At 37.8% G+C, this 25,153-nt stretch overlaps 2 protein-coding genes across 2 annotated transcripts in view; both read right to left on the reverse strand.

Moving 5' to 3' along the window:
• Positions 1-10,070, reverse strand: part of PLD3 (5'-3' exonuclease pld3) — a 34,116-nt gene extending 24,046 nt beyond the window's left edge. The window contains exons 1-5 of the mRNA XM_051215953.1: positions 9,976-10,070; positions 7,845-8,187; positions 1,983-2,094; positions 1,010-1,140; positions 142-342 (exon numbers count right to left, since the gene is read on the reverse strand). Of these exons, the coding sequence (XP_051073733.1) occupies positions 142-342; positions 1,010-1,140; positions 1,983-2,094; positions 7,845-8,177 (777 nt within the window). The 5' untranslated portion in view covers positions 8,178-8,187; positions 9,976-10,070. The remainder of the gene's footprint in view (positions 1-141; positions 343-1,009; positions 1,141-1,982; positions 2,095-7,844; positions 8,188-9,975) is intronic.
• A 9,166-nt stretch (positions 10,071-19,236) lies between these two features.
• Positions 19,237-24,151, reverse strand: RAP1B_2 (Ras- protein Rap-1b; the record flags this gene model as incomplete). The annotated part of the gene is made up of 3 exons (XM_051218432.1): positions 19,237-19,326; positions 23,646-23,927; positions 23,969-24,151. 3 exons carry the CDS (start codon positions 24,149-24,151, stop codon positions 19,237-19,239), a joined length of 555 nt encoding a protein of 184 aa, XP_051073734.1.
• Between the last annotated feature and the right edge of the window lie 1,002 nt (positions 24,152-25,153).

A 25,153-nucleotide genomic window follows, 5' to 3' on the forward strand; every position in this document is an offset into this window, starting at 1 on the left:
TTTAAATGATCTCAGTTACGAGTTAATTTATTTACTCGTTCATCAATATCTTCATTTAAGTAAGCCTTCTACAACTAGCTGCTTACTGTAATGTGAAAAAAAAACTAATCAGAAAATTCATTCACTTTAACGACTACTTACTGGAAAGTATACACGTGATAAGATACCATTAATGTTCGTAATAAGTGGGTTACTTCTGTTATAGTTTGTTTCCAATTCTTCAGGCCATTTTTGAGGAACAGAACCATTTGGATTGCCAAGTGACCAATAAACTTTCCATACTTTTTCCAAGTCGTTCATTATTTCTGGACAGTTATATATAAGAACGCCTAACTCTTTAACCTTTGAAAAACAAAAAAACAATTGACAACAAGCAGAAGATTTATTTAAAAAATGGTCAACACGAGCCAATCATTTCGTTCGACATCAAAAACATAGAACTAACAGAAACCTACGAATACACCCTAAACAATTTCTATATAAGGCTTTAAAATCTGTTTTCAGTATCCGTTCTACGACCTGTTTTAATTGTGTTTTACTATTGAGGAATATGGTTTTCAATAGGTTACATTTACTGGACCATTTGACACTGATTCCGAAGCCACTTAGGTACATGATACACTACTCTTGATTAGATTATTTGATCACTTGTTTCTGTATCCGTTTTCAAACACATGTGAACTGATGAATCCAGTGGGATATGATGCATCGTTTATGTGATATTGAAGACACTGTGAAATTATGCGCTTCGTCTTTTTAATGACGATAACTTTAACAGCACAATGTTCTCTATAGTTTGTTTAGTCTGTTCCAAAATTATTCCATTTGATACACCTCTATGTGGTGGTGATGTGAAAAATTCCATTAAAAAACAGAATTAAGCTAAGGCTTCGACATTAACCAACTTTCACACAGTTCTATAAACTTCAGTAGATATCTGTTTAATATCAATATTTTGGTCAGCTCATTGTTAGTGACGCAAACAAAAATTAAAGAACAATATACTAACTTGTGTTAGTGATCTCCAGTCCATATTTGCGCTACCCACATAACCATTTTTGGCATCAACTGACCATAACTTTGTATGTAAAACCCCTTGTCCAACAAGTCGATGAAAATCAAGCCATCTAATTTGAGCGCCTGATAGGAATTAAAGCAATATAAATGAGAATAACAGTTCTCACTTCTCTAAAAACTTATTGAAAATAAACCAAAGCTCAAAAATCGATCATTACAAATACATCCTTTTCAGTGGAAAAATCTAAGACGTATGATTGACCAGCTTATTAATGTTCCTTAACTGATAATGATAATTATTATCATCATTTTTAGTAGATCTCGATACACTTGACAACATTACCACAAATATTTATAGTAGCTTTCTTACTTTAACTAGCTATTCGCAAACATCTAAAATATTGAAACCTACTAATCGATAAGGATATCACTTGAGTGATTTCATCTGAAACTGTTAGGTAAATAATAAGTTGATATATAATTTTACGATTAAGTACACTTTGTAGAAAAACAACGATAATAAACCTGAAAATTCTAAAACTGATGGACAATCTAAAACGAAGAGTGAACAAACGAATATTTATTCCACAAGAAGAATATCATTTATTTTCTGTATGAGCTTGAAAATCACTTTTAATTCATTATATGTTGCGAACACAGTACCAAGTATAGTGACATTAACACCGTTGGATGCCGGCTCAGTGGTTTAGTGGTTAAGTGCTCGCGCGCGAAGCCAGTAGGTCCAGGCTTCGAACCCCGCGGGGTGCGGGATCGTGGATGCGCACTGCTGAGGAGTCCCATACTAGGACGAAACGGCCGTCCAGTGCTTCCAGGTTTTCCATGGTGGTCTAGCTTCAATTGACTCATGATTTCAACCTGTGAAAAAAACTGAATTAAGACATTTATTTCGTAAATAACAACCGTATATATATGACTGAACTGATCAACAGCTAATAAGAACTCACCAGATTCGGTCAAGTTCATCAAATCTGTGGAATTTGTTTCCTTTCCATTTTGAGCTATTTTTAGGTCAACTTCTTTTCCTCGATCAACTAACATTTTTAGTATATTTGACCCCTTGAAGTTCATGCATAACAGAAAATTTTTATAATGAGCTTCATCTTATATTTAGTAAATATATTTAAATATTTGCAATGATCATAAGAATTAAGAGATTTGGATGAATATGAGGAAGATTGTAAGAACTTAGTAGTGAAAACAAAAATAAACCAACTCGCATTAGTTTTTTGTGCACTTGGGGATGATCGAGTAGAAATAGCTTATCTTAGCTTATTTATAATTGGTGTCCGTTCAAATTTACGACGTGGAAGACCTTGTTTATTCATGAATGGAACTACACTTACACTTTTCATAGTACTAATGTTATTTTTGTCGGAGTGAATAACACTCAACTTCAATAAAGACTATACAATATATTGCTTTGGACAAAGGAACGTATTATTAAGGCCTGTCAGTTGTAAATGTTGTGTGAACGTCAAGATGAATGATTTTTTCTTTCTTATTCAGACCGGGTTAAGAAATTAATAAGAACATGTGACGTTTCATTGAAAGAAAGATTGCCATCATTAAAAATTGAGCGTATCAAGAAAAACAACTATTCCTAAGAAATGGGATATTCTTGAATTATTATTTATTAAAATACACTTTGTAAATCCAAATACTACAATTTAATAAAAATATGTAGTTTACCAAAATGTCCTGATACGTTCGAAGGTGGGGAGAGTCCGCTCTCTCTCACCAAATGCGTATACAAACACTGACAGAGAAGTCCTACTCACTGTCTTTTCATGGCACGGGTATTCTTCATGAAATTGAGAGGATGGAAATCGAATATACGACGCTTTAACCGTGTTGGTGGATACGGAGGATCCACCTAGAAGAGTTGGAAAACACTGATTCAAAACAAATGGTGAACATGGCCTGCAGTATCTTGAAGGGACTAGTGACGTATGAACCTAATGTTGGTCACCGGCTACCATGAGACTGCATCTTCTTACGTTTCTCCACTGTCTTGTGGATTAGATTAGACATATAGGTCAAAGTGTCGAGGTGTGGCCTCCTAAGAAAACCAACTGCTTCGGTTTGGGCACCCAGACAATATCTTATCTCACACAAACCAATCATAAACACTACTGGAAAAATTACTCTTACTTCGACGCTCATTCAGACAAATCATATTCACAATCATATGATATGGCCCCAAATGCCCTGGTATGGCCGAGAGTGGGGTGGGTTCGCCCTCCCACTCGAAATACTCTCACACGGCCACGCGTATACAGCCTCTGCCAGGGAAGTCCTACTCACTGCCTTCTTGTGGCAGGGGTGTTGTTTACGAAAATGAGAGGAAGAAAAGCGAACGTCACGCGCTTTACCCGGATTCCAAATCAATGGTGCACATGAGCTCCAGTATCCTGCGGGAACAAATGGCGTATGAACCAATCGTTGGTCACCGGCTACCATGGGATTGCATCTCCTTACGATGCTCCACTGCCTTGTGGATCAGACCTTTGGGTCGAAGGCTCGGGGTGTGGCCCCCTCAGATAACCACCTGCTTCGGTCTGGGCATCCGAGAAGTATCACAGCCCGCACACAAATATGATGAACTGTCGATAATTATGGAAAATACTTTTCCTGCTTCAACTATTAATCAAACGATTCACATTATTATTACTACTATTGTTATTATTTACTACATCATTTATTCACTCTCTTTTATTCCTACTCTCTCTATCCTTATTTTTCGACATATACAGCAGCTCGTCTATGGTGGAAATCCGACTGTATCTAAACGTTCTCGAGTCACTGTCCGGTTGAAAATTGTATGTTACCACCAAATATGAGTACTGAAGCAGTTTATCTGAAACCACGTGCACCATTCAAACCGGCTGCCTTCAACGTTCGCACATTTATGCAGGTCGGACAACAGATAGGGCTGGTTATGTCTCTAGAAAGTCTTAATATTGATGTTTGTTGTTTATCCGAGACCCGTATTCAAGACTCTGGTGAAGTACTACAAATTCGATCTCCATCTGTCGCTTCAAAAAGCTTGTTTTACGTGCGCTTATCCGGGGACCCTATGGCATCTTCGTCTGGTCTTGCAGGCGTTGGTGTCGCACTAAGCGCTAGAGCTGAGGCAGCACTAATCGATTGGATCCCCATTAACAGTCGGTTATGTGCTGTTAGATTAGAGAGTTCCATCAAAGTGAGAAGAAATCGGCGTGAGAAACGATGTCTCTTCGTCATCTCCGCCTATGCCCCGACAGATTGCAGCCCGGATGCAATCAAGGATGAGTTTTACCACCAGTTATCTTTTCTTCTCCAGAAAGTGCGTTCGACAGATATTGTAGTACTAGCCTGAGACATGAATGCTCGGGTCGGGCGGCTAGGCACAGAAGAGAGTCGTTTAGGTGGCCGATGGGGACCTGTTAGTCGCAGGACAGATAACGGGGACCGTCTACTGCAACTTTGCACAGACCACAACCTGTTTCTGGCTAGCACTAACTTTCGGCACAGTCATCGCCGATGTGCCACCTGGCGTCCTCCCTCTGCATCTCAAGCCTGGACTCAGATTGATCACATCGCGATCAGCTACCGCTGTGTGTACAAGACCGCCGCTCCTTTTGGAGTACCTATCTGGACTCTGATCATGCCTTGGTCTGCGTCAATCTTGCCTTACTTTTCAGTGGACAACGAAGTGACCACCATCAACGGATTGATGTTAGCAAGTTGGTTGCAACTTCTGTTGCTAGTAAGTATCGAATCGAGCTAGCCTCTAGGTTAGCTACCATACCACCGAAAAGTATAGATGAGCATTGGTTGCAATTGCATGACGCCATGAAAATGGCGGGTACAGTCAGTTGTGGGTTCGCGAAACGTCCCGCTTTTAAGCACTGGGTTTCTTGTGGTTCCTTACAACTCATTGAAGCCCGTCGGTCTACTCCGGGTGACCGTGAGTTTGACCACAAACGAAGGTTGTTACGTAGTGAAATTGGACAAAGCTTGCGTAAGGACAGAGAAGCCTGGTGGTCTGAGCGTGCTAATGAGCTGGAAGCAGCAGCTGCATCTGGTAATTACCGAAAGCTCTTCCAACTCGTCCGAGCCACTGGCAGCAAGAAGTCTGGTGTGAGTGAAACAATCTGCGAGGATGATGAGATGCCAATCACTAACATCCATCGACGTCTTGGACAATGGGCTGAATTTTTCGAAGGGCAGTTCAACTGGCCTGCTGCTCCGGCAACATCGATTAAACTATCCTGCCCTCCATAACCGGTGACAACTGATCCACCAAATGACGCGGGAGTCCGCAAGGAACTCTAACTCTTGGAACGCCACAAATCACCGGGCCCAGATGACTTGCCTCTGGCTCTTTTTAAAGATGGTGCTAACTTACTGACTAGGGAATTGACGACGTTGTTCACAAAGGTTTGGGAGCTAGAGAGTGTACCAACGTCATGGAATGAGTCGATAGTTGTCCCTATCTTTAAAAGGGTTCACGTTGTTCCTGTAACAACTATCGGGGGATAAGTCTACTTCCGATTGCGTCCAAGCTATTGGCTTCCTTCATACTTCGTAGGTTGTTCAAAACCCGAGAAACATTGGCTCGCGAGGAACAGGCTGGGTTTCGTTCTGGTCGAGGATGTATTGATCATATCTTCACCCTCCGCCAAATGTTAGAACACCGTCATACTCGTCAAAGGCCAACAATCGTAGTGTATCTTGACATCAGGGCTACCTTCGATTCGTTGGATAGGACTGTTCTCTGGGATTGTTTATTGAAGAAGGGTGTGTCTGAGAAGTTTATTAACATTCTAAAAGCCCTATATAAAAACACCTCAGGCAGAGTGAGGGCATACAACCACCTTTCTCCATTGTTCTATTCGAGCAGTGGGGTTAGGCAGGGTTACCCAATCTCACCATTCCTCTTCAACTTCGCCATCGATGACATTCTAGAAACAGCTCTGATGAATGTAAGTAATGGTGGTGTGGATCTGTTGCCTGGAGAAAGACTTCTCGACCTTGAGTATGCGGATGATATTGTCTTACTGTGCGATAATGCCCAAGCCATGCAATCCTAATTTAATCAGTTGGCAATCAGTGGCCGTAAGTATGGTATGTGCTTTGCACCTTCGAAGTGCAAAGTACTTCCACAAGACTGGCAGGATTCCAATCCTGTACTCACCCTGGATGGTGAGCAGATAGAAGTAGTCGAGAAGTTCGTGTATCTAGGTAGCTGCATAAGTGCTGGTGGTGGCGTGAGTGCTGAGATCAATGCATGTATAGTGAAAGTCAGAGCGGCTTATACCAATCTGGGCCATCTTTGGCGCTTCCGTGATGTTATTCTGGCTGTAAAAGGTAGGATTTACAACGCGTCAGTGAGAGCAGTTCTGCTCTATGCTTGTGAAACCTGGCCTCTCCGAGTTGAGGATGTTTGACGGTTCTCGGTGTTCGATCATCGTTGTCTCCGAAGGATTGCTGATATTCAGTGGCAACACCATATTAGTAATGCAGAGGTTCGGCATCGTGTGTTCGAGCACAGAGACGATAATGCAATTGGTGTCACCATCTTGAAATGCCGACTTCGGTGGCTTGGACATGTTCTACGAATGTCGTCCCAGAGAATTCCACGTCGTGCATTATTTGCCGACTCTGGGACTGGTTGGAAGAAGCGGAGAGGTGGTCAGTGCATGACATGGTGTCGTGGTATGAAAGAAAGCTGCATAGGGCTGGCTTGTGTCGGTCCTTCTCGACTCCCTGGTTGGGGTCCGAGAGATGGTACGACACAGTGGCTAGGAACCTTATCAGATATGGCTCAGAATAGAAGCCAGTGGAGATCATGCTGTAACCTTCTTTTACTTTCTTCATAAAACGTGGTCGTTTCTTCCTTAACTGAAAGATTTCTTCTGATTGTACCCTTCTGTTCCCCTACTATTACTATTATTATTACACTACCTTACACCAATCTCTTCGTTATTGTTTTTTTAATATTTTTTTGTTACTCTCCCCACTTTCTTCTTTTTCTTCTTCTTAAATTCTCATTGTTTTGTGTGGCGCATATATATTTGGCGCACTCCTGTACCAATATATATGTGTTCAAATAAATAAACAATCATATGATAACATTTGTTTTTATTTCTTTTATACTGCGTCATATATGTATTCCCCCTTATTCTCATTTTGCGTATTTCATTCTTCATCTTATACATCAGCTCGCCTATGGTGGTGAATATTCGTATAATTTGTCAGTATATCCATTTACAGACGTATAAATAGATTATCAGAAATCCCGTAGCTCCGTTGCATTCACTTGTTCACTATAATGATGCATTAAATGCGAAATACACAGAAAATATGATCTCAAAAGTAATCAAATCTTCTATCTAATAGGAAGTATTGTTTACACCAGTTTGATCACTGAGTAGCAATCAATGTCATTTTAGTTTAGTCCTTAGAGTTTATCTAGGTTATATAAGTCAATTTACAATGTGGCTACAAGTCTAAGTGGCTCGACATCATGACTTACTACATTTGGTGTTAAGTAGTTGGAGGTAGTCGGGAGGAGACTAAGTTCGTGAAGATCAATTAATAAATAAAACTGACAGATATCTACATTAGACAATTGTTAGAAATATGTTTAAGAAACTGGTGACCTTCACCTATAAAGTAAATATTCCGTTGTTTGAATCGTTACGGAAAGAGTGAAGTGTTTACGTCTAATTGTTGAGTTCTAACAAATAAATGAGTCATGTTTTGAAGTAACACAAAGACAAAAGTAGTATAAAATTATTTGGCTTGGAAATAGTGATTACCTGTTCAGTAGCAGTGAAATTGAACTTTTTATCTACGGATAAACTCCAGTAAAATGATGCAATTGAAATATTTTTCTCGGCAGAATCAATTAAAAGTTTCCATGCCATATAGGTTGATAGGTGTTTTGGGGAACCCATTGAAAATGTGACATTCTCAGGTATACTTTCAACTAAAACAACATGACATTCATTATCACTTGTAAGCAATTCCATATCTGATTCATTGTGCATTAAATATTGGGATACACTGCAACTTGGATAGTTTACATTTGACAAACATTTACAAATTAAGCAAAATAAGGTTAAAATAATCGATGCCCAACTGAAAGGCATTTCTGATTAGCTGAAATTAAAAATATTTGAAACAAAGTTATATTATGATAGGAGTTTCATCTGTACTTGACGTGCGGATATCTCATCTAGGCTACAAGTGAAGTAAATCGGAATAAACCAACCGAGTTTTCTGAATACGTGTTGAGATTTTATCGAACACCAACTCGTCAGAGCTGATGAGACTATCAAGCCAAGTGATGTGGTCGACTTCCTCAACTACTTCATTCACTATCGTCATGTAGGTGGTTGACGACGAGCAATCCTAGAGCAAAATTTTGCATTTAGAGGGAGAGAAACACACATCAGCCATGTTTGTATTATTGCTTAAGATAGTCATATGACTCCGCATTTTTTCAGCGTCTTCATCAAACAGAACTGTACTATCTGCACATTCTAAATCACAATGTGAATCTCCTGAGAGAATAATTCCTTAAAAGTTGAACGTCATGGCTAGAAAAATGTTTATGACAAAGTTAAATAAGTATGGAGAAAGTAGATGATCCTGTCGAACGCCACTTGAAGTTGACAATTCTGATAACGGCCCACTATAAGCTCCAACTTAGCCAATAATATAGTATAGTAGAAAGGTTGTACGACCTTAATGTACACGTTTGGAACACCTATTGATGACAGATACTACCATAAAACCTGTCGATTCACGGAATCGAACATTGCCTTAAAGACAAGAAATATAATTATGGTCGAGAGTCTGTCCCAGAACCTGACAAAAGACAAATTTCGAGAAACATCTTTTTCATCAGAGTTGAACTTATACAATAAAGTTGAGATGAATATCCATAATTTTCAATTTCAGTTAGGACAGCAGTAAGAGTGAACGTTGTGGTGGCCCGTTATTTAATCGTCATTTAGATCGAACGATGTCGAAAGCGCTCTCCATTTTAATGGCCCGAGATATGACTCCAGTATATTGTATGAATGATTGTTATCGCCTATCCTCGCATATAATCATCGACTTAAATCGCGTTAGTCAATAACGGAATTAAATAAGTCAAATAACGAGAATGGACTTGTGAATACATATATTTTGTATATAGAGCGAATGGAATAGAGAGAAGAGAAACGACGCAGAGTGGAGATGGCTGGTAAGCCAACTCACCTTTTTATCAAGCGTTAATCAATATTTATAGTTACACAAAAGTAAGTTACAGACATGTGATGAGTAATGGGATAAGAAATGCACACACACCTACGCGCTCATAGAAAAACAGTCAATATTGATAATCGAATAAATAACAAGGTCAGAATGTGACTCAAGTAGAATGAATATGGGCTTAACATAATAACCGACACTACGTCTTTTCATTCCATTAAATGGTAGTCATGTTTCTATGACTCAACTGAGCTCAAAAATATTAACTTATTCACAGGAATACTTGCGTTCCGAAGCGAAAGCATAGTTATCATTCGTAGTTCGATTTCACCTAGTTATATCACTTTCACATTAGAGTGAGAATTTTACAAACATTTTTTAATTCACCCTATCCATATACAATTAGACCAAGTAACCGATCTGAAGTGATGTTAATCTGAACGATTGAGTGCGATTCCAATGAACTCTACATTAAATGAGATGACCGTCCGTAGCATACACTAATTTATTTATTTGAACACATAAATATTGGTACAAGAGGGCACCAAATATATATGCGCCACATATACAATAATCAATACTACCGATAAGTATAGTTGATTACCAGCTATGTATCATTGAGTATAACCACAATATGACGCTACAATAATGCTAGCATTTTTTAAAAAAATCATGCTATTCACCCACCTCCAGTGATACCACCAAGTATGAACTAGAATAGTCATTGAAAATGGTTAACATTATAAGTCATTGTAGATGTTGATATTTATTTGATTGGTCTAAAACTCTAAAGGTTTGAATAACCAACCAAAACTTTAGTTGCAATTCAGACGTTTATTTGATTTGTTGACTTAAAATATTTAAGAATACGGTTTATTATGGTTTGACCTTGACCTCTCATCATAGATTAACACATGGTTCACACAAGGTAATACTTTAATGCTTCAAATCATGGGAATAAACAAAATCTATGACCATGTAAGGTGTTCTTACAAGTCATTGAATGGACTCATTGATATAATTAAACTCAATGGCGTGAGATGGAGTTACTGTTATCTAGAGAGAAAAATAAGGAATTTTTGATTATTTTTTTGTCAAGATTGACACCTTAAGTAAGTTATTAATAAATGGTAGTAGTAATGTTATTTTTTCTCTTTCATTTCAAATGGTTTACACTTTATCCATTTAAAATATTTCTGATAATAATTTGTACTAAGAGTATTTATATCTAAATATGTGAATAAATGAAATGTTTATCACTATTGAAAAGTGCATTCACTAAGCAGTCCATCAAACCATAAGAAATTCGAGGAATATAATTTGGTTTCGTAATCTTGCTTATCGGCTTATACATTATAAAAGGAATGTGAAAGAGAATAAGAACAAAGATTGATACAGAATTCATTTTATTTCGTTGGGATCTCATCAACTATTTACAAACTATAATATTGAGAAATAACGTTATTACAGATATTGACATGCTTATACATACGAGGGTGATTAAAGATAAATATGTGTGTCATGATGTAATGAAGATTCCAGTGGAGTTAATAAGTCCATAAGAATTTTGTTTCGAATAAATAGAAATCGGGAAGGAAATTACCAGAACATTGAATTAGTGATTAGAAATCATGGAGTTAGCATAGATTAGATGATTGTGTAATGAAGCAAATGAAAACGGATTCATGGTAATAAGGATAGATATGAATTGAAATCAGTCAGTTATGAATAAAAGAAAAATGACAATTTCAGAGAGTTGAAATATGAATGATGTAATAAATAAAAAGGGGGGTAATATTACCAGGGTAAAGAAAGATTTATTACTGCCTCTTGGATACATAGATCTGGTTTCGGACGATTGATCGCTATCTCTTCGGCAAATTTGAAAAGACTGGAGTTTGATTGTTTGTTAATCACCTTGAAGGACTTCATTGTATTGACTTGATGTCCTGTGTCAACAAGATATCTTGCGATGGCATTGCTGAACGCTTTTAACCCATTTGATCTTAAACTTTTCGGAATATGTTCTTTGAATCAGACGTAGACTCTCCTTTCTGTTCCACCAATGTAACTGCTTTAGCAGATACATGTAAATTTGTATACACAGTCAGTGCTAATATGAAATGGATACCTATCGACCTTTGATTGTGCTAAAGTACATGTTATTTTGGATAGTACAATCAGTTCAGCTGCAGGATAAATTCTTGTCCATGCAGTTTTTAGTCTCATATTGATTGATCCTGTGATATCATAACCTTTGAATGTAAGTTGAATAAAAATAGGTTTTATATTTGATGTAGTTTCTTTGGGTTTTTATCCTCACGTTTTCCATGTTTCTCCATAAATTTCGGTGGGTATTCCTTATTTTTCAAACATTTTTTAAACATTCATTACTTCCTCTTCGGTAGTACATACTTTTCTCTGTTCTCTGAAACAGTGTTTTAACAAGTACCTTTTTGTGACTGATTGGACGAAAGCTATCGAAATTGAAATAAATCTCATTCCATATGTTTTTCTTATAAACTGAACGTTCAACTGTGCCATCTTTCGTTTTATTGCAATATCGAGAAAATGAAACTTGTTTTCATTTTCTTGTTCCATAGTAAACTGGATATTTGGATGGGCTTTGTTGGAGAGTTTTAGCCGATTTGTTGCATGTTGTTGATTATTATGTACAATGAAGGTATCATCAACATACCTCGAATGATACATCAATCGCTCCTTTGAGCTTGATACTTTCGAGATTAACCATGAATAGTATACTCCAGTTTTGTATACAAGTGGCTAGCCTCTCCATAAAAGAGACAGTGAGCTGTTGGAAAAGGTTCAAAGAACCGCAACTAAGCCAATTCTTCTGAATATGTCTTCGGAAGAAACTGTTGCCACGTGTAGAGGTATGGGATTCTACTTATAAGTAGTTGAGAAAGAGTAAATTCCGAGCTTTCCAGAGTTTCTGAAAGACAGGAAAATATAGGGAATATTCGATTCCAATTTCATTGCTATGTTATCTGTGAGTTGCAGATAAATGATCTTGGCCAATTCAATAGTTTAATGAATAATTTTTTGTAAAAAGTGAGACGTTGCCTAATACCGATGTTCAGAGACCTATTGATGTACACTTTTAATGCGTTAAATATTCATATTTCCTTGATACAGGAGATTTGTAGAAACTATTCACATCATAGTTTACATCACGTACTAACTTTAATTAGTCAGTGAAATAAAGATTTCTTCCTTCAGTTATACTGTAGCGTGGTGTCGAGTTGAGATTAACTATGAACACCGCTACCAAGAAACACGTGCCAAGCGAATCAGAAGGCGTAGGTTGAACGTAACCAAAGAAACCCATAAAATCCCCGAGAAGCCAAATACCAGAAGGCAATTAATGGACCAAGTCGAGTTATATTTGCTGGCGATCTCGTGGCATCGAGAGGATACCGAGATCGTGCCAGGATACAAGCTTGGTTACAGAACGTAACCGAATTCGCGCGAAGTTACAATCGAAGTGTAAGTATAAGAATAGAAGCGCAAAATAGCTGTCATTAGCACATTTAAACAAAAGCACGTTGAAACAAACACTGGTACAGTTGGTTATAATAATAATTGTTTCTATTAAACCAGTCGTGTTCTCGTGATAAATGATGAGTCACTACAATACTACTGTCATTCATTTTTAGTGAGGACACTTTATTAATGAATTAAATTTAATAAGTGCGTACTTCCCCTCACACTGTTTTGTATCAGAGTAACCGATAACTGTGAAATTTTAGACTAAAGTAATTGTACAGCTAAATACCTATATGACTAAGCAACTAGACATCTGTGTGGTAAAAGGCAGAACCATTGGTCTAAAATTTGAATTAAATTAAAGATAATTGTCCATTTTTAACAAAACATCTCAAGATAAATTGATTATAAAATACTTATCAGACAGTAAATAATTAATTTTTGGGTATATGCAAAGCATGAGCAAATAACAACTGATAGAAAATTCTTCATTAAGATAGCTAAAGTTAATTGATATATGGAACACATAGCTATGATTGTAAATTCAACAATTAAACTCTATTATTTTGTCCGTCTTTAAAATCCCACTCATTCTGTACATTTCTTTGTTACAGATTGTAAAACATTTTGTGTAAATTGCATTGTTGGATATCTTATGCGAGTTCAAACCCTTAGTTGTTTACCACTCATTTACATATTTCCGACTCAGTTTCTTATTCTCATAAACATTTCTCTAGTGTTTTTAGAGTGTGATCTATCTACCTCATTTTAATTTATATACTGCATCGAAGACCTGAAATTATTGTATTTGAGATTGTAAATCTATGAAGATTTGAAACTTTCTGAAACGTATTGATCCTGAAAATTCAAATGACGTAGCACATATACATATGATTGTATCTTTATACCTGTTATGACCTTGATCTGTCTACTCTAGATTAAGACCTTGACGCAATAGGCTGGCCGGTTTAACCTTGAGGCTAGTACGCGTGAGTTCGAGGTGGGGTAGAGAGAAGAAAACTATTCTAGCACGTGATTGGCTTGGAAGCACGGTAATGGAGACGACAAGACAGCTGGAACACTATTGACTCTACTGCGATATCCTGATTTCCTGTGAAATCTCTGAATTCAGATTAGTGCAAAAAGGTACATGAATAAATAGGTGATTTACCCGACCACAACGTACAATAATTTGGGAAAATACAATTATGTCCAAAACTGGGAATTAGAGTAGAAAATAAGGTGCAAAATATTATGTTTAAATTACAATAGTTTCGGAACAAAAAGGGGTATGGCAATGAATGGCACATCGAATGAAAGCTCATGTTCTGTAGAATAAAATAGGGACAAAAATAGATGTCAGTGTTTTACAAGCTTTGAATAAAATGAAATAACGTCCCGAAAAATAGCTTTCGTAATTTGTTAGGGCTTCTTGTTTCCCTGTTCACATCAATACCAGACAGCTATGAATTATTCCAGACTCTTGATATGAAATCTTCAATGTGAATCGCTCCAGTACATAACACTCACTCACTAAATGAGCGAAAAAGTGGTCGGAAGCAGTCGGCACGACAAATTTCGTGATCAGTGAATACATTTAGGATAACTTAAACCTGTAAACTTACTGAGTTTCCTCGTCAAACCACGTGTTCTGTTGAGTTTTTTATGAGCTTTTAGGTGGGTTTTATCCGCGTCTTTTTTCCAGTTTTGTCTTTTCCAGTTGAAGGAATTTAAGAATTCTTGGAGCTATTACATTTCCTTTATATGTAATATGACTAAATTCGAAAAATCATGTTTGATCAATATGTCTTCTACCTATAGTTTCATCACCCATGTCAGCGATTTAGTATTCAATTCCTAAAAACTTTGATCGGTATCCACCTAAAAGAATATCATATCTGATGTATCTATACATTGTAATTGGGTTTTTAAATAATATAACGGGGCTGTTCATTGTTATAATATTTATTTTACTACTGTAAAAGTAATGTATTCTTGAGTGCTGAAATCTGTCGACTTAATTCCAGAGTTTACGATGACACAGTTTGCATGTATAATAGGTATGCAGATTAACCGTAAGAGAGGTGCTTACAATCATGAAGAGCGGAAATGACCGTTATGTCTTTGCATACTAACTAGTTTTGAAATCAATCAAACCTTTTGGGTTAGTGAAATACCGAACATTTCAAGAACATTAAAATTAAAACACGAACTTCAACGAAGAGATCTCTTTTCAACGAATTTATTATTAAGCTGTACAATCGTATATATATGAAAATTTTGTTTTTGTAAAAGTACTAATTCCGTGAGGAAATGTGAACACAATTAACCAAGATTACGTAATAGAAAGATAATACTTGATTACGTAATACGAATGATAACAATAGATTTAGTGAATATAATAAGATGATTAAAATGTTTTTGTTATAATAATTAAAGGTCATAGAGGTGGAGAAATAAATAAGGTGATATGATGAGCATTTACGAATAAAATAGTGAGAATATAAGACATAAGTAAAGGGGGAATGCAGAAATAATAATAATAATAGGATAATCAAAATAATTAAGGCCAAGGTAACGATAACGATAAGACGTACTTCTTTTGTACGCATAGTTCTGGTTTAAGCTCCTGGATGGTAAGAGCTATGTTGTTAAAATCAATATACTCAGTTATATAACATATCGTTTCCGTTAAAGGTACGTTGGTGAACAAAGAGTTAACGTCAAGCGAGATCATGTGTTTTTCGTTGTTGTTAGACAATTTTTATTACGTCTGATGTTCGATCACCTTTAAATTCCAGACTTATATAAAGGTTTTTCTTCGGGACGGAACAACTAGATTTCTTGTCGCAACTACTTCTCTTCGTATTCTTTTTTATGAACATTTCTGGGTAACCATTTTTCGCCAAGGCTTTCTTGAGGAATGCGAGTTCTTCGTTAATGCATTCCGTACTGCATATCTGATGTATTTCGATAACATAAAGAATGGATGAAGTTTCTCTTTCTACTTAACGTAACCCAGCTGTAGAAGTTGGTTAGCTGGCTATTCCACGATTAGAAGAACATTTAACGCAGCTAAACTGTGAATAACCTTCACTAGTAAGAACTTATTTTCTGTATCCATAAAAGATAAGCTCCCGCTTCTGGTCGCCTCTATGCGATCCCATTCCTTCGTTTATACATTTAATTATTGAAACTGAACTGGACATTACAAGTACAACGTAACAATAGTTCTTTCAAGTGTTCAGTCGGCAAACCTAGATCACCAAATGGTTAGCTGAAAAATTGGAACCTGTTAGAAGGCAAGTATCTAAATATTCTATTCATGATACCTTGCAATTTATTGATCGTATTAAGGACGTTAATACTTCCGGGAAACACATGTTCTCGCTTGACGTTAACTCTTTGTTCACCAACGTACCTTTAACGGAAACGATATGTTATATAACTGAGTATATTGATTTTAACAACATAGCTCTTACCATCCAGGAGCTTAAACCAGAACTATGCGTACAAAAGAAGTACGTCTTATCGTTATCGTTACCTTGGCCTTAATTATTTTGATTATCCTATTATTATTATTATTTCTGCATTCCCCCTTTACTTATGTCTTATATTCTCACTATTTTATTCGTAAATGCTCATCATATCACCTTATTTATTTCTCCACCTCTATGACCTTTAATTATTATAACAAAAACATTTTAATCATCTTATTATATTCACTAAATCTATTGTTATCATTCGTATTACGTAATCAAGTATTATCTTTCTATTACGTAATCTTGGTTAATTGTGTTCACATTTCCTCACGGAATTAGTACTTTTACAAAAACAAAATTTTCATATATATACGATTGTACAGCTTAATAATAAATTCGTTGAAAAGAGATCTCTTCGTTGAAGTTCGTGTTTTAATTTTAATGTTTAAATGGGAATTATCTGTCAATTTCAAGAACAACCCGTGGAGTCGGAAGTTGATGTAAGATTTTTCTGTAGACTTAGTAGAATGGTGAGCAAAATATGAGTAATTGAATGTCTAGATATAATTGTCGTCCAAATCTTCAATTTCTATGCGATTCAACCTACCTATAGTATGAATTAGAAGTATTGAAACTATAACTTCTCCTTTTTTGTCTCGTTTAGTGATCCAAGTATTTGGAAAGTGCATTAGTTTTAAAATCAGATAAGAAATCGTTGAGTTTTTCCCGAAACATATAGACTTAAAAGTTATTTATACAGTAACAAGTATGCCTCTAATGTTTCCATTCCTTATTTTAATCAAAACCCTGTTCAGCAGCTCCTCAACAATCATCAGTAGAACGAACGTAGTTTGTTTAATGTTTTCTCGACACTCAATAAGTGGTTTTAAGAACTATTGTTAAGAATGTGATCTGATAGTAAGGACTTACTTCTTTTATATGTTACTTGAGAAAAGATTTGTCCTACTTAAAATAAGAAAAAATCGACCAACAGCAAGCTTGTTTCCGGATAATACGATTATGAGAAAAATCCATTTTCTATGGACCTAAGCCTGAAGCATATCTAACATCAAAACTTGCCTTGAAACAAGTACCACTAGTCTTCAGCAAACGCTGTTGTATACTTAACTTCTGTCTGACGATCAATGTAGACACAGAGCAAGTCTGCAATTAGTACCTGTTAAGAGAACTTCAATGATGAAATTTACTGAATATGGCCATACCGCTTTGAAGTGCACATTTGATTGGTTCACAACTAGAGACTTTATCTTCTATTTATTCAAACATACAAACATTGGTACAAAGAGGCACCAAACTGATATGAGCCACGTAAATCACCCGTTTTTTGTGAGGGCTGCGATACTGCCGAGGTGCCCAAACTGAAGTGGGTGGTTTTCTTAGGGGGTCACACCCCGAGCCTTTGACCCAAAGGTCTAATCCATAAGACAGTGGAGAAACGCAAAGAGACGCAGTCCCACGCTAGCCAGTAACCAACATTAGGTTTATACGCCACTAGTTCCTTCAAGATACTGCAGGCCATGTTCACCATTTGTTTTGAGTCAGTGTTTTCCAACTTTTCTAGGTGGATCTTCTGTACCCAACAGCCCGGTTAAAGCGTCGGACATCCGCTTTTCGTCCTCTCGATTTCGTAAGCAACACCCCGTCGCGAGAAGGCAGTGAGGACTTCCCTGGCAATGGTTGTATGCACGTGGCCATGTGAGAGCATTTTGAGGAAGAGCTGACTCTCCCCACTCTCGGCCGTACCAGGGCATTTGAGGGTTTTATCTTCAGTTACTTTTATTCACCTTGTTCAATTTTGTGGCGAACAGATGATTTCTGAATAGACTGATTTACTGTAACAGCGAAGAGCCTTAAACTGGATTGTCGGAGTCTTCAATTAACACCCTGCAATCTAGCACGACAACCCATAGATCAGTGCTAAATTAATGTGTGTGGGACCATTTCAGGCGGGCAGAACAATAATTTGATTGAATCTTACTTATGAAGAAACATGTAACATTTCCCACGCCAAGGATTTAACTAAGCTATTGGATTAATGGTCATAACAAATACAAATAAATTAGTCAACGAATGTAACCATATATTCGTAATTGGTGCCAAACCACATGATAGTCATTACACAAGTCCATGTAAGGGATTTATTACCAAGTGTCCCACAAAATCGATTCAAATGTGGAAAATAAAACTCACTACCCTAATTTGTCACATGTAATTGTCAATCAAAACTGTAGATATTTTTCGTTTGTTCCACCTTTTCCCTAAAAAATTCAGTCATTTCTTAATCAGTTGTTTTACGAAAATTGTATAACATATATTGTATATAATGTAAGTTTATTTCCCAAAAATGATTGAGGTCGCTGAAAGCGTATATTATTGCAAAATCAGAAAACAAAAGGGTATCACCGATACATGTGATAATAAAACAAAGTTAATAAAAGAAACAGTTAAAAACTATACACAATCCTAACTGGATAATCATGTCACACCACATCGGACCATTGGAAATTTAAAAAGATGAAGTTTGTATAAGGCAGAAAGCGTGAAAATTACAAGAAATTCTGACACCGAAGTCGAAAGAAACAAAAATGAAGATTAAAAACATTAAAATATTACTAATTAAACGGCATATATTGATTAGGATGTTTCAGAACTAGGTATGACCTGTTTTGATTTCATCAATCAGGAAGCAGGCAAGTGAAGCAAAACTGTCTTTGTGAGAACTACACGAAACATCAGAGAGGCTGGGACAAAAGAATGCCAACATAATATACTAAATTTAAAAAATGAGACCAGCGAATAAAAACAGTAAGGGCACAATTACTACACGAAGTCAGAACAAAGTTAATAATGCGCTTTCGAATGTAAGTTAGTGAAGCTTGGTCATTTTATAGACGCGAAAATAAATAACAAGATATTAAAAGCATACAAAACTGTTATTTCACAGACAACAGCATTTTGATTTCTTCGACGACTTCGATGCAGGATTGGGTGTCTTCGCATTAATTTGACGAACAAGATCGTGAAATATCTGAAAAATAAAACATTCGAAATTACTATAAACTCTAATGAATTTAATTTTAAGGAACTCCATGGACTGAATAGTTAAGTACTCAAGAGCGAACTGAGATTACAAGTAAAATAACAAATGAAGTAAATTAACGAATAATCATGTTAGGGTCTTAACAGCACTGTGGATGACCACGTTAGTCAGTCAGTCGGTAACAACGTAGAACTTCGTACATCAGTTCGAGTTGCCATACCACATTAGCACAATTGTCGATTCAAATCCCATACTGGTAGATGTAGTAAAAGTGCAAGCAGTAATCGGAAAAATTAGCGTTTGAAGATGTTAGTCAAGGAAATAAATTTGGAACAAGAAAAAAAGGGACATGACGAATTCAGAAGATTAGAATTTGGGTGAACACAAATAGTGGACGCTCCTCAGCTATTGCAAACGATTATGAGCCATTTTATTCAACATCTCTAACCATCGGTTGCCATCGTCCCGCGGATCCCAACCAGGTAGTCTACAACTACCAACATGGCTTAGTCCACTCGTCAGTGACCTCATGGATTGGTGCCGTGTTTTGATCTGGTCGCCCCTAGCTTACATCCAACCTACTCGTACACCATTCGTGGCTTCCCATAACGTCCGCACACTAATGCAGACAGGATAACATATAAGTCTGACTGCCTTTGGAAAGTCTTAACATCCATTCGTGGCGTCTATACGAGGCCCGTATTCTAGACATTAATGGAGTACTACAAATTTGCTCTCCATCTGCTGCTTAAAGAAGCTTGTTTTACGTGTGATTGTCCAGGAACCGCAAAACATTTTTGCCCGACGTTGATGAAGTTGAATGAACTGGCACTGCCGAGGTGCCCAAACTGAAGTGGGTGGTTTTCTTAGGGGGTCACACCCCGAGCCTTTGACCCAAAGGTCTAATCCATAAGACAGTGGAGAAACGCAAAGAGACGCAGTCCCACGCTAGCCAGTAACCAACATTAGGTTTATACGCCACTAGTTCCTTCAAGATACTGCAGGCCATGTTCACCATTTGTTTTGAGTCAGTGTTTTCCAACTTTTCTAGGTGGATCTTCTGTACCCAACAGCCCGGTTAAAGCGTCGGACATCCGCTTTTCGTCCTCTCGATTTCGTAAGCAACACCCCGTCGCGAGAAGGCAGTGGGGACTTCCCTGGCAATGGTTGTATGCACGTGGCCATGTGAGAACAAATTCTCCGCTCCCTTGGCTATACCAGAGCACTTACCGGTAACCAGTGACAAATGGGCATGATTGTATGTGATTTAAGACTTCGTCGTGGTATTTAGGTAGTTCTCAGGAAATACTGTTCTTAGTGGTGAGGATTCATAGACTACCACTTTGCTTCAGAGAAAGAGTAGCTGAAGAACGAAATGAAGTAGTACTTCACTAGAAAGTCCTCATTATTGTGGGACTGAAATAATGACCTGGAAAGGTTCCAGCGTCACTTTAACCTAGTGATGTGTGATTAGCTGACGGAGAGATTTAGTTTAACAATATAGTCAGTCAGTCAGCTACAACGTAGGACCAGGCACATATATGCATCGGTCCAAGTTGCCATACCTCATTAACACAACAAAATGAACCCGAATAACTAAAAATAGTTAATTAGGAGGGGGTAATATATGAAAGAAAGATTGCAACAAGGATATAGTACAGGAAGAAAGAATTAGTTCATAGAAATAAAGATATGAAGCGATTTTAATCTCTTAGTTTAAGGGAAGACAGAGAGTGTATACACTGACGCCATTGTGATCGATTCTGAGCCATGTCACAAAGTCTCCAACCATTGGTTACGACAGTCACGCGGACCCCAACCAAGTAGTCTGCATCTACCAACATGGCTCAGACTAGAAGTTAGTGACTTCAAGCACTGATGCCACGTTTTGATTTGGCCGCCCCTAATTTCCTTCCAACCATCCCGAACACGGTTAGCATTGCACGTCGTGGTAATCGATGTTCAGGCATACGTAACACGTGGCCCAACAATCTCAGTCGATGAAGATTCACAACCTCATCAACTGATTTAACATCATTCCCTAATACCCTTCTTCTAACCTCACTATTACTTACCCGATGATCCCAGAAGACGCCAGCAATATTTCTAAGGCATCTGTGGTCAAATACTAGTAGCTTACGAGTGTCTTCTACTCTTAATGGCCATGTTTCGCTGCCGTAAATTAAAACAGAACGGATTGCCGCGCAGTATACTCGTCCTTTTATTGATAGACGGATAACTCGCCTTCGCCGTAGGTGACGTAAGTTGGCAAAAGCCAAACGAGCTTTTCGAATCAGTGCTGAGATTTCGTCAGACACCAGCCCAATAGGGGTGATCAGACTTCTAAGATAAGTGAAGTTGTCAACGTGTTCAACTACTTCGCTCCCTATCCTTAGTTTAGATGTTGACGCAGACCAGTCCTGAAGCAACAATTTGCATTTAGAGGGAGAGAAGCGCATTCCAAACATTCTGGCATTGTTGCTCAGTGCTACCAGAAGACTCTGCATTTTATCAGCATCTTCACCAAACAGGACTATATCATCTGCGTATTCCAAGCCGATAAGTGGACCTCCTGGAAGGAGGTCAATACCCGAGAATTCAGTAGACGAGAATGTTATTTCCATCAGTAGATCTATGATGAAGTTAAACAGAAATGAAGAACGTGGACAGCCTTGACAGTACCACTTGAGGTTGCAAAAGCAGATGACAGTTTGCCATAAGCTCTGACTCGACTGGTAGTGTTCGAATAAAGAGCCTTCACAAGGTTTATGTACTTCTGAGGTACGCCTTTCAATAACAGACACTGCCACAGAATCTCGCGGTCTACCGAGTCAAATGCTGCTTTCAAGTCAAGAAAGACCACCATTGTCGGACGCCGATAAGTATGCCTGTGTTCTAGAACCTGACGAATGGTGAATATGTGGTCGATGCAGCCACGACCAGGTCTGAAGCCAGCTTGATTCTCTCGTGTTTGTAGTTCACGAGTCTTAGTTAAGCGTCTGGTAATTATCGAGGCTAGTATTTTAGATACTATATTAGTTAAACTAATCCCTCTATGGTTGCCACAGGATGATTTTGACCCTCTCTTATATATTGGGACGATAAGTGATTGTGACCAGTCAGATGGAATAACGTCTAACTCCCAGATCTTAGCTAAAATATTAGTCAACCTAATCGCTAAAATTGGACCAACATCCTTAAAGACTTCTGGAGCCAATTCATCTGGACCAGCTGCCCTTCCTCGTTTCAGATTAACTATAGCCTTTTGAACTTCTGCTACAGTTGGGGGACCTACTTCAGTGTTCCATTCACAGTCTGGGAATGGAGGGTAGTTGTAGAGTCGCTGAAGGCCAGCTGAACTGTTCCCTAAAGTGCTCCGCCCATCGTTCTAAACGTCTGGACTAAGAGCAGATGAGGGTGTTGTCTTTTTCCGAAATAGTCTGACTTACACTTGACTTATTAATTCCAGTTTCTTTTATTAGTCTGTAGAGCTGTCTTGTGTTCCCTATAGCCACCTTTTTCATCTCTCTTGCTTTCGTTGCCCACCACTGCTCACGGTCGTTTCTTAGACTTGTTGTCAACCTAGATCTGGTTTGTTGCCGCTTTTCATCGTGTTCAGAGCCTGATGGGATGAGTTTACGAGAATCCATCAACAATATAGACATGGCATCAGAAGTGATAACCCCCCTCAGCTGGGTTGTAAGCTACTACACCTGAAAACCGATATGTTAGAACGGGTAAACCTATACTTCTAGACGTTCTTGACTCGTAATAATCACTCAAAAGTCGTTGATAAAGCTTACTCTACTAACCGTCGTAAAACTAAGTGCTTATACTTAGAAACTTTATACTCAGAAGTGCATGTCAGGCAGCGAAAGTGTGAAGTATGTTCAGTGATAATCATGACTGATTTGTGTCAAAGATGTTTATCTCATTTGAAAATCAGAGTGGGACTTCATACTAACTTACACGACACGTTAGTCTAAATTAGGATACATGTTTGCGGCTTTCACTACAAATGTTTAATGTTCGACTTGGAATAAATCCCGGATGAGGAGGTAATCATAACTTTAAAATGCTTGAGTCTGGTTGAAATACTTTAAATCCCCTTACTATTTCATTGCTAAACATCGGACAATCGAAAAACCTACGACCAAATTCGGACTGGCGTGAGATAATGAGTCCCAATAAAAATACTAGAGAGCTCGCAACATTAAAACTGAATTTCCAATTTGAGTGGAGTGCATGTGAGTGTATAATGACACTAAATTTGGTTGAATATGTACGAAACAACGTAAAATACTCACCTCATTTACATTAGATTTAGTCTTGGCACTAGTCTCTGCGAAATGACACTTCCACTCACTTGCCAAGTTTCTTCCCTGTTCGGTACCCACACTTCTTTCATCTTCCAAATCACATTTATTTCCAACCAGAACTAGTGGAAACTCGTCAACGTCTTTGACACGAAGGATTTGTTTTCTCAGATCGTTGAGATCAGTGAATGTAGCCTGTGATGTGATGGAGTAAACTAGCAGAAAGCCCTGACCATTTTTCATGTAAAGATCCCTCATTGCTGTGAATTGCTCCTATAAGTTTACGATAAATATCACTTTAAAAAATGACTTGCAGTTCCAGCTGTATCGAGAATCTCTAGCATGCATTGTTGGGAATCAATTTCAACCTGCTTCCGATAGCTGTCTTCGATAGTTGGATCATACTTTTCAGCGAAAATCCCTTGCACAAACTGAACAGTGAGGGCACTCTTCCCAACTCCACCACTGCCAAGCACAACCAGCTTGTATTCCCGCATACTATGCGGACAATACAGAAATAGCGCCACAGACGAGAAACTTCAAACAACAGCATCAGAAATGATTATTATCAACAACTTTTCGATTTCACTATGCAATAAATATCTGTTATTTGCACCAAAAATATGCCTTTCTGTTGTCAGAATAGCCTTAATGATTTATTTGTATCGTTTTTTTGAAATACCAATATTACCAAGTGATTGCTTGAATATTTTTGGCTAATATTCATCAGAAAAGCTAAAAAACGCCGTTTAACTAATGCATTTACGTGTAAACTGAGACTTGTTTATGATATACAGCTTCTTATATACTCACGTAAGTTTGTCCATATTTAGATATGATGCTAAATATGTGATTGGGCGACAAATAATTCAGTTTCAATTTAGAAAAGACAAAGGGTAAGTGACCTGTATTGGTCCACGCAGTGGTGGTTTCTCAGTCGGTCCACCTTCCTCTTGAAAGGGTCCTCAGGTGGAGATGCAATCACGTGTTGAGGTAATGAATTATATTTGTTGGCGATTCAAAGGGAAGGTCGATTGTCTGCTGACAAATCGTTTGCTATTGGCTTGTAAACCTTCTTTGAGTGTTCTCGTAAATTCTCTGTTTTGAAAGACAAGGAAAGTGAGGGCATATCAGATGCGGATTCATCACTAAATAATTTAACGGCTATGTTCATGTCATTTCTCGTTCTTCTATATGACAGGGGAAATGGATATAGCATGTCCAGTCGAGAATCATACTAGGGCTCCGATTTTCGAGAATCGGCTTGGTTAAGGTTCTTTGAACCTTCTCCAACAGCTCACTGTCTCTGTTTTATGTAGAGGCTAGCCACTTGTACACAAAACTGGAGTATACTTACTTGCGCCTGCTACCCCTCGTGGAGAAGCACAGGCCAACCACCAGCATTCTCCATCCAACTTAGTCCTGGACAATCCTTCCCACATATTTCCAGTTGCTATTCATTCTTTTCATGTCTGGCTCAAACTCCCTGCACAATGTGT

Source organism: Schistosoma haematobium, chromosome 1 (assembly GCF_000699445.3).
Source record: "Schistosoma haematobium chromosome 1, whole genome shotgun sequence".
NCBI lineage: Eukaryota > Metazoa > Platyhelminthes > Trematoda > Strigeidida > Schistosomatidae > Schistosoma > Schistosoma haematobium.